The sequence below is a fragment of the Juglans regia genome, chromosome 8 (genome assembly GCF_001411555.2).
Source record: "Juglans regia cultivar Chandler chromosome 8, Walnut 2.0, whole genome shotgun sequence".
Taxonomy (NCBI): domain Eukaryota; kingdom Viridiplantae; phylum Streptophyta; class Magnoliopsida; order Fagales; family Juglandaceae; genus Juglans; species Juglans regia.
This window is the reverse complement of record NC_049908.1, coordinates 8,361,256-8,377,323: the sequence shown is the minus strand read 5'-3', so window position 1 is coordinate 8,377,323 and position 16,068 is coordinate 8,361,256. Positions and strand designations below refer to the sequence as shown.

Sequence of the window (16,068 nt, the reverse complement as noted above, 5' to 3'; positions counted from 1 at the left end):
CTGCAACACCACAAATCCAATCAGATCCAATCTAGGCCCCATTCTCACCAATATATTACAGCAAAATAAAAAAATTGTCTATGACATAATTCCCAAAAGAAAGTAAATAAATTTTGATGAAAAGCCTAGAAGGGTGGTGGATCTACTGGATTGTTTGAGAGGTTTTCAGGTAATTCCAAAATTGCGGTCATTTGTAGGTACTTTGTTAAGTGGCAGTCACTTAAAACAAACACAGTCAAGAGACACAATCAGTATCTTGCCTTATATCAATTGAAGTATCTTCAGAGTGAGGAGGAGGTGGGGCAGTGTAACCAGGTTGTTAAGGCTGCAAAAATAGAATTTTTACATGAACGTCAATAAGTTGTCAATAAGCTGACATTACCTCTCAACTCATTAGTGGAACCAACTCTTCTCAAGCAAATTCACACTATCATGCGGACAAATTTTATATTCAAGCATGAGATCATGTTATTGAAGCAAACTCTTCACCATGTCTATGCAAAATGCAGCTCAAAAATACAAATACTTCAAATGTGCATAAGACATTTAAAATAAAATCAATTCTATGTGAAACAAAAGGGATCATTAAGGCATTATATCTCTAATACAAAAGGAGATACATTACCCCGCATGGTATCTAAAATATGAAAGATTTCAGTCAAATAAATAACTAACTTCCCAATAGCCATCCTCATGGGCCAACAATTCTCAGGCAAAAAATCAATGTCATTCCTGGGCACTCATAAACTAAACCGTAAAAAACCAGAATAATGTTGTGGTTATAAAAACCCCTAAAATTCTGTACTGGAACGGAAAAAAAAATGAAACCAACATAAATAAATAAAAATGATATGAAATATGACCAATAAAAGGGAATGAAAATCATAAACGTATTTGCAGATTCTATTGTAAAAAGTAATCTTGGCAACTGGCAAATACCTTATGATTCATGCCAAACAGAGAGTATATCACAACTGCATATATAAAACGACATTGACTCCAACAAATCAATAAATATATCTATTAGTAAATTTCACTCTCAATCTACATTAAAACCAAAGTACTAATCTAAAACTAAAAAAGAACAAAAAAGTTGACAAACTCACTACCCATCTGATAAAAAGAACAGAAAATAAAACATATATTTTCCCCAACTATTTAACATCCAACCGAAAGGTCAAATCTTGTTCATAAACAAAAACCCAAATATTATAAAGACAAAATCTTTCATACAGAATTTGTTGCCATTGTACTTCGAGAGGAAACCATGGATCAAAGAATCCATTTAAAAACCATTTAAAAACATAAAAAAAAAATAATCTTAATACAAGAAAATATAACTTCGAAACCACCAAAAACCTAAAAAAAAAATAAAAAAGAACGAGAAATACAGGGCAGATTTAACATTCTAGAAGCAGATTTTAACCTTATGGTTAGCAATGGTAGTGGAGGAATAGAGGAGTGAGAGGGCTTTGGAGCGACGCTGAAGGAGGGATTTGAACACTCCGAGAAAGATCTTGGGGGTTGGCATACAAAGCACATACAAAAAGCTGATGAAACGATCAACTTAACTCGGAAAGTAAAGAGAACAGGATTCAAGCCAAATCAGGAAAATATATGGAACAGTACTGAAACCATTCTCCAATCACCTAAGTATATCTACAGGTTTCTTTGTTCTACCAAAAAGGTCTAGATCTCTTGGAGCCAATCAAAGGAAGGTTAGTTTCTGGAATGGTGAAACCATCCTCCATGCACCTTTTGTTGAAGTTTATGTTTGTAGCTTCCTTCCTCTCTTTGAACACATTCTGCCCTGCTATTTTCGGGAACTCTCATGTGGAAGACGAAGCGAGAGCGATGAATGCGAAGAGGCACTCGGTACTGGAAGCGTTATTTTCCTTTCTCATAAATATTCTTTTAAAGCAACCAATGTCTCGCCAAGTGAAGTTTGATGCCTAGACGGATTTAACGGAAACATAACGGAAAATAATTAAAATTACTTACCTCCGTTAAAACAAGAAATTTCCGTTTGATAGCCTCTTTATATATATAGGTAGATATATACCTTCCCACATTTATGCTCTATACTTAAAGTGATTTTAATTTCTTTGCACTAGAATTGGCAGGCAAAACCACGAGTTTTGACAGTTTCTAGTTAATTGTTATATTGCCACACCAAACTATATATAATGGTTGGGGACACTTGTCATAAAATGGACATTTTTATTGGATGCAATATGCTAGCATTATTACATAGCAAGTGTCCTTTAGATCATCAAACGGCAGGAACATGATGGCAAACTTGTCAACCTTTGGTTAAAGAGTCTAGTCAACACATGCAATTATCAAACTGACCTTCATATTTTACATGATGCTTAATAATTCAAGACTTTTTAACTCTCTCCTAGATGTTGATGACTTGGGGAGGCTAGAACTAGTCCACTTATAGAATTAATAGCACTAAAATATAATTACTAGCAGAAGTAGAGTTTTCTTGCAGCCATCTTTCTGAAAAAGATAACAATAATAGCACTAAAATAATAACATTATTATTACTAGGGTTGCACATTGCCTATATATACTAATTAAGGAGATTGTGGAAGCCAATAAGAAATTCATGTCTCTAGCATTTTCAATACAACTCCACAAAGCTTTAAGGATATTTGTAATTAGTTTGTTGATTTGGTACACACCCAAGATAATCTTAGCTATCTCCTTGTTCTTTGTTTATCTTTTCTCTTCTTCTTTTTCACCCTAAAATCTAGCACCACGTGTTTCTGAATGACTGTCTCTTCCATTTTACTTATATGAAGCAACAGATACAACTTTATGATTAGGTCCTGTGTGTGTGTGTGTGCAGGCAAAAGATGTTAATGCTGCTTTAATAACTAAAAAAACAACTTCATTGGGTTTAATTTGTTCTGCCCGTAACCCAGGCACTCGGAATGAAGTTTGCCAAAGTCGAAGAAACCCAAACACTTGCTCCCGCTCGGGATTGTCAAACGTGTGTGCAAAAGGAAAACCTAAGCATAAATATTATAGCAAAACAACCCCATTTCTAATTTACCCAAACGATTTCGTTAAGAACCATGAAGAGCTAGAACAGAGTAAATTACCTTGGGAAATCGACTCCAGCTGATTGGATCAGGAGATGAATGGGACGGAAAATCGACTCCAACCCACTTTGCCTCGGAAAAGGGTCGACGATGATGAAGAACAAATCCTTAGAGTGAAAAAAAATGGGACTTTTTTCACTGGTGTCAACTCCGCATAAACTGACGAAGATGCCGATTAGTGGGTTTTCGATGGGGCGGAGTCACGTACATTGCTTACGCAAGAATCACTGGACTGGAGTAGTGCTGATGTTAGTGGTTTCATTCGGTGGAAGTTGATTAGAGGAAATTTTGTGTGGACGGTGAGTAATCTGTAGCTAGATAGAAATGGAGAAGATGAAAGTTAGGGACGACGAATGTGAAATCGGGATTTGGGGGGAAATGTTAAACTTTTTCTGGGGTGTTGGCGCCGAGGACCTAAAATCACTATTGCAGCGAAATTGTGCGACGCCATAAGGTTTTACCTTTTTGCGGCGGTTAAATTCGCCACAATTATCTTAAAAATCGCAGCGTAAAATCAAATAAATTTGCGGCGAATAAATATCGTCGCAAAAAACTTTAAATTCGCAAAAAAATAAAATTAAAACCGAACCCCTTTGAAGCAGCGTCGAAGCAGAAAATCGCCGTGAAAGATTGCTTATTGCGGCAATATTATTTCTAGCAGCCAAAAAATCACCGCAATAGACATTTTTTCTTGTAGTGATCCAATGTGAAGATTTTTCTTGATATGCAAAATCAATTTTCAGAATATGTGATTTTGAAGATGCATATAGAGAAACCAATATTAGTTCTCTTATAACCGGTCGAGCTTATCTTTTTTCAAAACCAGCCCTTCAATAATATAATATTACGTAAGTGTTACATTAGAAGTAAAATGAGACCGCACTCAAGAAAAATTTTCAAGAGTCACACACTAATCTGATCTTCTCAAATCTCTTCTTTGACCAAAAAGCAGTCCCTCGGTCCCCCCTTGTGTGTCGCAGCCCTACAACCCATCCCAACCCAACGGCCACCTCTCGCCCACTACCTTTGTCGGTGAGCTCCCTCTCAACACTCAGATCTTCCCCTCTCAGCGCTCCAAATCTCAGATTTACATTCCAAGTCTCTCATACACCAAAGTGTGAATGTGAAGACAACGACAACAATAATACCCAGAAAGTGTTCCTTCAAGAGCCAGCAAAATCCATACCTCTTATTAATTCCTGAATATTCACTCTCTTCAATACCATCATGGCCATTCTCAAAATTTTGTATTTTGCAATTCCTTTGATCTGGGCATTTCAGCTGAGACGTAGTTGAGCTTTTGTGCTATATACGAGTGTTGCATTGGACCGTTTAATTTCTAGGTTCCTAGGCTGGGTATTTTGGTGGTTTTTTCCTTTCCTTTTATCACGTCCAAAAACATCGACATCGGTGCTAAGAAACTGGAAGCACAGAGTATTGGCGTATCTCCTTTTGTTTCCCATGTGAACAAGTGTATTGTAAGTTTGGTGTAATTTCTAAGGCGGCAGCATATGTGTGGAAGGCTGTTAAACAAAAAATATCAGCCCGACGCTTTGAAGTGTAACTCTTGATAAAAGCTAATAATAGCAATTCACGAAAGAAGGCGAAAACATCACAAAATGCAAATGCAATTACAAACATCCAGCTCATAGGCCACGAAATGCCGATCCAATTGGCATTCGCAAAACAGAGAGACGTATCCCACTGGCACCCGCTCCGTGTATAAGAGAAGAGAAAGAAGAGACGTAACCCGGCAGAAAGAAGCCAAGCCCCCTGCGGGGAGTATGGAGACAGATAGGCATCCCCTGCTATATCCGTAATCTTGATTTGTTTTGGCCAATTAAAACAAAACCAGTATTATTATTATTAAACCAGTATTTCCACTTTCTCCTTCCTCTAAAGGTAAAAATTTATAAAAAAAAATATTAAACCATTATTTTAAGTTAATAATTCAAGTCCTGATTCCAAAGTGAGGAGCAGGAGCAGCCTTCTTCTGAGACAAGCGGATTAATCTATTGTAATATCAACACCATGTGAAACCATCCCTCCATCACAATACAAATAACCCATCCAAAATCCTCTGCAGAAAGCATGCCAGATTGCCAATAATACATGCTGCCCCCCCTCCTCTACTTCTTCTGGACCTCCTTTCACATCTATCTCCTTCCCTCCTACGTTTCCAGAGCCCTTGGTTACCTGTGGCTGAACCAATTTCTGAGAGCTTAAATCAAAACCTCAATGCATGTAAATTAAAATAACCATTAGAAATTTGTCCTGTCGGTAGCTTGGGCTGAAATAGAGAAACAAAGCATTAGCAAAACTTTAATTGAAACTACCATACATAACACTCATTTCAATGAACAGAAACAGAAACCATTAACAATTTCATCACACCAATATCTCAATTGGAACCATTCCATCAGTCAGATAAGCATATCCATTTGCGAAAAGAGAACCAAACCAAAAGCATTTTCAATAATAGGGGTCACTCGTTACATCCCCGAAGTTCACAAAAATAATGGTAACATATTCTAGGCAATGAGGTGATTATTATTGTAAAGAGATTAGACAACTTTTTATAAAGTACGCATACGGTATAGGCATCCATTCTAAGGTCAGCCAAGCCAATTCAATCTAACGATCACTTTTATGGAACCCAAATCAACAAGTGGATATCTTCTTACTAGTAGGCATCCTGACTAGGTTTAGTACTCCTGTTGATATATAATCATAACAAAGTTGCAAATATAGCAACAATTGGCTCCAGGAATGTTTCCCAACTGTAGACCTGAAAAACAAGAACAACATAGTTAAATCTACAACATAATACCAGATATCCAAAGACATTTTATTTTTTAACGAGTATTGGAGATCCCAAAACTCATGCTCAAGAGAACAACACGAATGATACAAAAGCATAGTTCAAAACGCGTAACTCTATACTTAACAACGTGAACATGAGGAAAGTGTCGCGCCATAACCTCCATCTCTTTCACAGCCACGATAGCAAAGGTAAGAGGCAGAGACAATATTGGACATGCGAGCATGGGCTTAAAACATCCCTCGTGCCATAAGAAAAGAAAAAATCAAACGGGTCGAAAACAATGTAGAAATCAAAAACAAATCTATAAATTTTATAGCACATCCAAGACACAAGATATGAGAATGGTGAGGAAGGGAGGAATGGAAATCGGGAAAACTATATGCTTTTGACTCATAATCCACAAGTCTACTTGAAGCTGTGAACCAAAAAGGAGGGAAGAAAAGTAGTATAGAAGATTGTATGTGCGATTTCTTTGTGTTGAGCCTGTGTCGTCACAGGTATTTCAAGTGGTTGATAACTCTGCATGTCCCCGTCACATCGCGCTTAACCGAGAAAACAAAATTTGATTAAGTAACCAAGGAAAAAAAATAGAAGTTGGAACTCAACCTAGATTTAACATAAGCAGGTAAAGATATCTCTACAAGGTTGTACGAATTGCAATCGTGTTCTCACCCTTACAGAACTTGGTATCTGCCAGGTTGAGCTCCACCAGGTAGTTGTAATGCCTGGTTAGTGATGTCTTCCAAAACGCGTTTTAATTCTGATTTAGCTCTCTTCACAGACTGTTCAGTAGGGCCCTCAATGAACAAGTAAAGCTTACGTTCTCCTGGTCCTGCTACCTTACCTGACGGGAAATACTGCCCCCTGGTAGTAATAGCGGCTCCAGTCCACTCTGAAATAGGGCCCAAAGTTTCCTTGTGGGTAACCTTCCATCGGGCATTCTGGGGAAAATCGTTTATCTCCAATTCTGCCTCATAGTGTTCCGGCATAGCATCAGCTTGAATTTTTGCCAAATTTTGCTGCAAGTTGAGAGCAGCAGCAATGGCTGCTGCTCGAGCTGCCCCCGCAGCGTCATTGGCAACAACAGGCAGGCCAGTCCCAGTCACAACTGCTGTTGTTCCAGGAATTGTTAGACCCATTACGCCTGGCAGTGTAACAGGCAGTCCACCATTGGGAAGCAGTTGGGCAGCAGAGACAGGCGTTGGCATAGAAGGTGTGCTGACTTTGGAGGCAGCAGCGATTATCTGAGCTAAGGCAGCCTGCTGCGATATGTCACCACCTGCCTTCCTTATACCTTCATCTTCATCTTCTGAGTCTGTCTTGTCCTCCTCAAAACCATATTCTTTGGCCTGTGCTTTCTTTGCTGCTCTCCTCACTTCATCTTCCTCTTCATTAAATTTAAAACCACTTCCACCATAACCAGTCCCATGGGCTTGCTCAAGTCCCTGATTTACTTTTGCCATAAAACTATCAGAAAGAGCTTTCAGGTCATCAGGAACAGCTTGCTCAGAGAGTTCCAATGCCTTTACAAGATCTGGTGCATATCTTGCATCGTCCTCGGAGATAAATGTGATAGCACAGCCTTTCCGACCAGCTCGACCTGTACGACCAACACGGTGGACATAGTCTTCATAGTGGTTTGGAACGTCAAAGTTGATCACCAATTCAAGCTCCTTCACGTCCAACCCCCTGGCAGCAATACTTGTTGCAATCAACAAATTGCAAACGTTGCTTTTAAAGTCAGAAATGGTGGATTCTCTATCTGTCTGATCCTTAGCCCCATGCAGTGAGAGGCAAGGATAACCATGCCTGAGGAGATCCTTGAACAAAGCATCACACTTCTCCTGTGAGTGGACAAAAATCAAAATTTTTCCTTTCTCATACCATTCACCAAGTATTTCCAACAATCTAAAGAACCTCTCATTTTCCGGCCTCACCTCAACCAACTGTGATATGTCCTTGTTCACAACACTTCTACCACCAACTTGTATCTCTACAGGCTTGTTTAACACTTTCCGCGCCAATACTTCAACTTGGCGGGGGAATGTGGCAGAGAAGAGTACTGTTTGGCGATCCGGCCGAATATTTTGCACAATTCGAGTAATTTGGGGTTCAAAACCCATGTCAAACATTCGATCAGCTTCATCCATGACCAAATAAGTGACTCTACGCAGATTTGTGATTTTCCCCCCACTGGTGCAAAGTATGTCAATCATCCTACCTGGAGTACATACAACGATATCAGTGCCCCGTTTTAAATCACTAATTTGTTGAGCAACACCAGAACCTCCATATACAGGGACACACCCGATGCCAAGCACTTTTGTAAACTTCTTTATATCACTGTGGATCTGCTGTACAAGCTCCCTTGTAGGGGCCATTATTAGCCCAATAGGTCCATCTCCAGCTACCACAGGCGGCTGGTCCTTGATATGCCTCAACATTGGCAGCACAAAGGCAAGGGTTTTGCCCGAGCCAGTTTTGGCAACGCCAATGCAGTCTCGACCACTCATAATTATAGGCAGAGCCTGAGCTTGAATTGGCATTGGCTTTTCATAGTTAAGCTTCTTTATTGTCTCCAAGATTTTACCTGTAAGTCCAGTTTGGTGCCATGTTTTGACCGGCTTTGGCACATCCTTACCGTGTATCTTCAATTCCAATTGTTTCCGGTAAGCTGCAACGTCTTCAGAAGTCATCTTTGATATCTCTTTCACTTCAATGTAGAAATTTTTCCGGAATGGTTGATAATCAATCTTCGAGTGGTCAACTATTGAAAGCTTCTCCGCTTTTGTCTTCTTCACCCTTTTCATGAACTCATCATCGTCTTCATCTTCCAAAGTATCCTCATTATCAGGGTCACCATAATCTGACTCGGAATCTTCGCCCTGCATTATTCGACCCATAGATTTATTTGAAGCCTTCAGTGGCTGTAGAACGTTACTTCCTTCATGCTTCTTATCTTTGTTATTCAAGTCAACAATCTTATCATTAGCATTTGAAGGAGCCAAACCATCTTTTAGCTTCTCAACCTCAGGCAATACCATAGAATTCATGAAGGCATCCAATGGATCGATTTCATCATCCTCGGCAGAAACATCAACCACCTCCTGTGAAGTGGATGTCACGCTTCCATTGTGAGAATCAACCAACACTGAATCACCAGCTTGTTCGGTTGTAGGCGTGGCATCTTCAACAACATCCATGTCCGTCTCCAATTTTCCCAGTGATTCTTCATCGTCAGATTCCCCTTCAAGAGTCCAGGTCTTGCCAGACATAGGTTCATCAGCATCCGCTTCCCCACGTTTTTCTCTCTCAGCTTCTTCCTTCACTCTCCTCAACTCTTGCCACTCCTGCACTCTCCTCCTTCGCTTCTCCATTTCCTCATCCAATCTCTTCTGCTCGTCCTCTAACTCCTCTTCACGTGTCGCTTTCTTCTGTATCTTCTCCGAGTCATCATCACCGCTCTTTCTCCTTGGGATCTCTTCACTATCGTCCCTGTGTTTGCGAGGCCTGCTGCTACTCCGTTCACGATCTCTCTCCCTGTGATCACCGTCATCACTCCTATGCCGCTTCCTATCACGCTCCCTGTGCTCATCCTCGTCATTGCTGTGATCACTATCAGCTGCTCGCCGCTTCTCCCTGTCACGCATTCTCCTCTCCTTCTCTCTCTCTCTTTCACGCTCCCTCCTTTCCCTTTCCTTCTCTCTTTCCCTCTCCCTCTCCCTCTCCTCTCTATCACGTTCTCTCTTCTCTCGTTCCCTTTCCCTTTCCCTCTCCTTTTCTTTCTCCCTCGCCCTCTCCCTCTTCTCTTTCTCTCTCTCTTTCTCCCTCTCCCTCTCCCTCTCTCTGTCTTCCCTCTCTCTTTCCCTCTTCTTCTCTCTCACTCTTTCCTTCTCATCATCCCGACTCCGCGTTCTATGCTTCTCCCTCTCCCACTCCCTATCATACTTTCCATCAGAATCACTACTCCTCTCTCTCTCGGATCGCCGACTTTCACGGTTCCTCTTCTCCTTGTGCTTATCCCCGTTCCTCTCCTTAACCCTTTCTCTATCCCGGTCCCGGTGGCTCCGCTTCAAATCCTCCTCGCTCCTCTCCGAATCCTCCCTCCTAGACTTATGTTTCCCCTCATCCATTGCTTCTTCCTACTGAATTTACAGATCAAAACTCACAAACAAACAAACTAGAAATCATATAATTAGACCGAAAACTGTATGCTAATCTTATGAAAAAGCAATTACGAGTGGCTGAGTTTGTGAGAGACCTGAATCAAAGATACCGAGTGAACATATGACAACGAAAAATCTTCAGAAGGAGAAAATCTAGAAAAACCGCGAAATCAAACTCCCAAGCCTTGAAAAATTCGAATGAGAGAGAATCGAGTAGAGCAGTGAATTCCAGAATCCAGATAGAAATTTTAGAAAACCCTAATCCTCCCCGTTTTGGTCGAATAAATAAGTGGGCAGCGTAACGAGGGAGAACCCCCACGTCACGATGGGACGGACCCCACTGGATTGATTGTTGGACTGCGTTAACTAAGAAGTAATGGGCCGTTTAGCGCAGCCCAATTCAAGTTTGGAATACTTGGACTCGTTATTTTATAACTAGGCATTATATTTATAAAAGAAAACTTTTATTTATCATTCTTTCGCATCGCATATTATATTTTTTTATTTTTTATTTTTATCAAATGTGTGTTATATAGATGATAAATAAAAAAATTTAATTAATTTAAAAATAATAAAACAAACAAAAAATTTTAAAAAAAAAATGTGATGTGATGTATGAGAATGATAAGTAGCAAAACTCATTTATAAAAATATATAAAACTTAGAGAAATGATATTTGCAGTCGTGGAGTATACAAATATCGCCCAATCTATTTAAAAAAATTAAGTAAATAAGGAATCCACATAAAAAATTAATTTTTTAATAGTATATCACACTCTTTTCAAAACGATTGTGCGGCATTTGTACATTCCACGAATGTATGTAGTATTACTCTAAAACTTATGTAATGAATCTTGATAGAGTAAATCTACAAAATAATATAGTTTGATATGGTACGTTAAATTGTAAAGTTATTTATACCATAAAATAGATATAACGGATTATATGAAGTTACGTTATTTTATAAATTTATTTTTATATAATTCTTTTATATGTAGCACTTTTCTAATATGGTTAAATTTGATATATCATATATATTATATAATAAAGAAAACTTTATAACTTGATGTATCACGACAAATCACATTAATTTATAAACTTTATTTATATAAGATCTCTTTGCGAAACAAACATTATATTCCTCGTAACACCTAAGTGTAGCTTATATTGAGTAATATTGTTAATGTAATAGATAGATGATAATGACCCTACTACATGATCAACCATAGAAACAATTTATAAATCATTAGCACGAAAAGAATATTTCGTCTGAATTAATTAATGTTATAATTTAGCAAGATAATAAGGTACGTATCAAGATAATAACACCCTAAATCGTTTGTAATATGTGATTTGATAAATATATAGCAAGATATATAATAAGATACGAATCAAAATCCCCACCATATATAATAATTGTGAGCACAAAATTGGTGGGCCGACCAGATCAAAACTTTGAGAAAATTCAATTAATTAGTACGGTACGGTCTATCAAACATTAATTCTATCCCATGCTCTCAAACATGCACACACCCATATTATATATAACAACAAACATTTTTCTACTAATATATATATATATATATATATATATGCAGATAGCCCAGTGGACTCTCTCTCTCTCTCTCTCTCTCTCTCTTAAAATTATATATATACACACGTACAGTACACGAGACAATTCATGATGTGCACCACGACGACGACGACGACGACGACTTAGTGCAGTGCAAAATGGAAAAATGATCATCGGCCTGATTATGATTCCAACGTCACTCATGAACAGTAGTACTGCACCATGATCATCTTTTATATATAGTAATTCCTAGCTACTTCCTGCATGCTAGCTTGTTCATACTTCTTCCTTATATTCATAGATTAATGCTACATATGGAGAAAAAATGATAGAAGAAGAAATAATATATGATATAGAATTTTATATATATATATAATAGAAATTTCTCTTTAGTACATTAATTTAGGTCAAAGGATGATCTAATTCTCTTGTAAATTCTAGAGATCAGAGAGATCATCAAAGAGAGCCCATGACTAAGCAAATTATATAATATATATATATATATATATATATATATAGAAAGCTTGATCGATCTACATTAATAGCAGAAGTAGTACTTTATAATAACTAGCTTGGCATTTACGGCAAAAACTTAGCCACTGGAGAAATCTAGCTAGCTAGGGCCTTCAGGCTGCATGCATGTTTCATTAATATTGGCATGCAATGCATCAAACGATCCAAATTAACCAATTGCCGAGCAAATTATAAGATCGATCTAATTTATGAATTGGTTAAAAAAATTATTCATCCATCCCTTATAAGTACTACTACTACTACTATAATTAATGCACAAATTGAAACACATAATAAAGAAAACATGATGCATTAATTAATATTGCAAGTCTCTCGTCTCAGCAAATATATAATTAACTATATACTAAAATTAAAGAGCATCTGATCCATTCACAGTACCTAGCAGCTGCTAGCTAGCTGGAAAGTCCACATGATCTTATCCTTTGGTATTAATTACGTGATACAACAGTTTTTCAAAATGATCTATATACTAGCATTTAATTAATTCCAACTTGCAAAAAGAGATCTAAAAAATTAATTAGAAACTAAAATTTTTTATCAGTGCCTCTTTTTTCTCTGTTAAGTTTCAAACTTACTGAGTTCCAAGTACTATATTTCCAGATCAGTCATGATCGATTGGGGTAAAAGTTGTTCGATTCGGAGCTTAAAAGAGTTTTAATTTGTTTTTGATCTTCTTCTTTCTAATTAATTTGTTTGTTCAAATGATGTGGCATGCATGTAATTTTAATTAGATCTTAAATATTCTCCAATCTCTCCATAAGTACTCATGTAAACATACCATTATGTTTTGACATTTTGTAACTGACATCATGCAATTAATTACTACTCATGAACGTTAATTTTCTAGCTACTTTCTACCGCTCATGCATGTAACGTTTGGTTGGTGATCAGCCAATTAATAGCACTCTAAGTAGGCAGAAGAGATCACTGGCAAGAGATAGAGACACTTGGTGATCTTGCAACACTACAAATTGATCCTCAAACTTCAGAAGAACTAGCTAGCTAGGGTTTTACGCTGTTGAGGAACAAGCTGCTAATTTTGGGGTTCTTCACTACTGTGTTGGTTAAGCAGAAAATCTACTGAATGTACAAAAAAGATGGGGGAGAACACATGAATATGGTGCTTCCCGCATGCATGACGCAGGATAAGCGAAGAGAAAAGCTACCATTTGCAGCATGGGGAGGGGTCTTGATCAGCAGGTTCATGCATCTACCATATATATAATATAGACCATATATAGATTTACCCACCCCCCAAAAAACACCCACCCACCCACACACACAAATATATATATATATATATATATATGCACAAATTAAGAGATGATTGTTAAAAAGGAGGGGTGTCAATAATTTCATATATATTTGTGTAAATTCAAGAAACTATATATTAATAAACTGAGAAAGGCTTTTTATTCTTATATTCAATCATTAAATTTATAAATAGGAAAAAGGCATTTGATGAAGTGCGCACACAGCATCAGGGAGATGGAATTTATAAAGACACTAATAAGCTAGCGCCCGGCCTAGCTGCCCTATATTTATATGTCATCATAGACATGATTAATAGCTGTATATATGTTTCCTCAATACATGCAGTTCTAGCTAGCCCTCATATATATGTGAATAAACACTTCAAACTTGCTCAAATAATCAGAGATATCAAGAAATGTCGAAAAAAAAGAAAAAAGAAATGACATAGGAAAGATCAAGAGGGAGATCATGAAGGCCTAGAAAAAATAAAATGGTTTCTCATGACTGACCTCCGAGAAGTCTGCAGATCAATCCTTAATTGGTTAATTTGCTTTTAACTGAAGAAACCCTTTCTTGTTCTTTGCCGATCGAGAGACAAGTTAAGATCAGGACTAATATCATGTTGGATACATCACGAACAATTTTTAACTAAAAAGCTGAAGGAAACTTTACAGGGTGATCTCTTGATCTGACCATGATGATCTTCTTAATTCTACTCCTAGCTAGCTTCTCCATCACTGATAATTACTCAAGTCTAACATTTCCAGTATTATATATATCTCACTAGGAATCAAGACCAATTAAAATGGAGGCCTTGGAGCAGTACTACTCCCAGTACCCCAGCCAAACAGATCACCCGAAAATGGAAAATTCCCCATATTCCCAGCTCCCATACTAGAAAGAGAAACAGTACCTCCACCGCCACCCTCCCCAAGGTGCCCCCCGCCTCCATTCACTCCCGAAGACTGTGATGCAGTGGGTCGGACTTGCACGGCCCCAGCTTCCTCCCCATCCAAAGATAGACGTTCGAACACGGCGTTGGCAAACGACGCAGCCATCAAAACCACCGGACCCGAGGCCATTAAGGGTCCCACTACACTTCCCCCAACTACCTGTCCCTGTGCACCAGACAAAAATATTGACAACCCACCAGCACCAGGAGGTGCCGGAGGTGGGAGCACGGTCCCCGAAAGAGACAGAATCTCGAACCTCCCGTGCAGCGTCACCACACTCCCCGGTGCCGGAGCCGCAGGTTGCCGCAGAGTAACGTTCGCCACCGTCCCGGTTCCGCTGAGCACACAGACTCCTCTCCCTCTTCTCCTCGCAAAATTCGAAACGCTCTCCACGATGTCGGCGGCGTTCGACACCTCCAGGACGTGGGATCGGAGGGCGCTGGGGCTGTCCCGCGTTACGATAATCGGTGGCTTCGGCTTGTTCTTCGAGCCTTGAGGACGGCCGCGTGGTCTGCCAGTGGAAGTGGTGGCTGCACCGGAGCTACTAGTGGCTTGGGCATCGGCTTCGGGCATCTGGTCTTGATCAGAGGAGTTGTTGGAATCAGAGGCTTGCTGGGAGCTGGGTTGATGCTGAGGGTTAATAGTAGAAATGGGCGGTCTCTGGAGGTGCAGTTCGGGTATGAGCAAGTGATGAAAGTAGCGAGAACCAGTCTGATTTGCTTCATTGTAACCAGCCATGGCCACATCTACTCTCTCTCCCACCACTTTATTCTGTAGCCGTGTAGCGGAACTCTCTCTGATCTTAGACTCAAAGCAAAGAGACAAAGCTCGATCGAGAACGTAAGAGGAGTTACTGTTTTCTCACGCAGGACTATAAAATCCAAATCTTTATCCCAAAAAGAAAATAATAAGTTGTGGAACTCACATACCGACAACGGAAAAAGTTTTTCCGGGATTTTAGATCTGACTTCCGATAGGTCAATATATCGAGTCGTGGGAGGGCTATTATTGGGGAATAATCCGTTACGAGTTCTGAAACAACATAACCTGAAGGGATCTTCGTGCACAGTCTTCCGTACCAATCAACAAAAACTGAAACTTGCGCAGTTACATCAAATCCCCAGCCAACTCTGTAATTCGAAGTACTATGCTTAATTCGTTCAGAGCTTTTGCACTTGGTATTTGTCGCCAATCAAACCCAGAACTTTCTTGTCCCTTTTTTTGGGCAGGGAGTGAAATCCCAAAACCAGCAAGAGTTGGCTCCCGACGAGTCCTGCGCAGCTGTTTCTACCATTTAGATGAACCAGATCGTAGAGATAAATGAGAAAGAAATTGCCGTAGTCAAAGATTAGAAGAAATTAAAGTCCGTTTGTACGAGTTGAAGAAATTAAAGCCCCGTTTCTTTTCGGAGATAAGATGGATTCAGATTAAAATTAAAAAATTAAATAAAAAATTATTATAATATATTTTTTAATATTATTTTTATTTTAAAATTTAAAATTAAATTTTTATTTTATTTTACATAAAATTTTAAAAAAAATCTAATAATGGGATAGAAAATTTTTAAAATTTTCAAAACTTCAAATTTTAATCTTAAAAATAAATCATCAGTTCGTATGCAATAATGAGACGTGAAAAAATAAGACGAAGA

General features: G+C 38.7%; 2 protein-coding genes across 5 annotated transcripts; both read right to left on the bottom strand.

Annotated features, from left to right (window-relative positions):
* Window positions 1–4,649: 4,649 nt before the first annotated feature.
* LOC109005365 (DEAD-box ATP-dependent RNA helicase 42-like) lies at window positions 4,650–10,369 on the bottom strand. 4 transcript variants are annotated; one of them, XR_004802234.1, is made up of 3 exons: window positions 6,610–10,369; window positions 5,798–5,901; window positions 4,650–5,403 (listed from the first exon to the last, which is right to left on the bottom strand). XR_004802234.1 is itself a non-coding variant. In XM_035693151.1 (3 exons), exon 2 carries the CDS (start codon window positions 10,068–10,070, stop codon window positions 6,612–6,614), a length of 3,459 nt encoding a protein of 1,152 aa, XP_035549044.1. In that variant the 5' UTR covers window positions 10,071–10,117; window positions 10,199–10,369; the 3' UTR covers window positions 5,483–5,901; window positions 6,610–6,611. The 4 variants fall into 4 exon arrangements, 2 of the variants coding, with proteins under 2 accessions (XP_035549044.1, XP_018839829.1); XM_035693151.1 differs by lacking the exon at window positions 4,650–5,403 and having other exon boundaries at window positions 5,483–5,901; window positions 6,610–10,117; window positions 10,199–10,369; XR_004802233.1 differs by lacking the exon at window positions 4,650–5,403 and having other exon boundaries at window positions 5,483–5,901; window positions 6,050–10,369.
* A 3,378-nt stretch (window positions 10,370–13,747) lies between these two features.
* LOC109005366 (AT-hook motif nuclear-localized protein 29-like) lies at window positions 13,748–15,784 on the bottom strand. Its single transcript, XM_018984288.2, has one exon. It carries the CDS (start codon window positions 15,153–15,155, stop codon window positions 14,265–14,267), a length of 891 nt encoding a protein of 296 aa, XP_018839833.1. The 5' UTR covers window positions 15,156–15,784; the 3' UTR covers window positions 13,748–14,264.
* Between the last annotated feature and the right edge of the window lie 284 nt (window positions 15,785–16,068).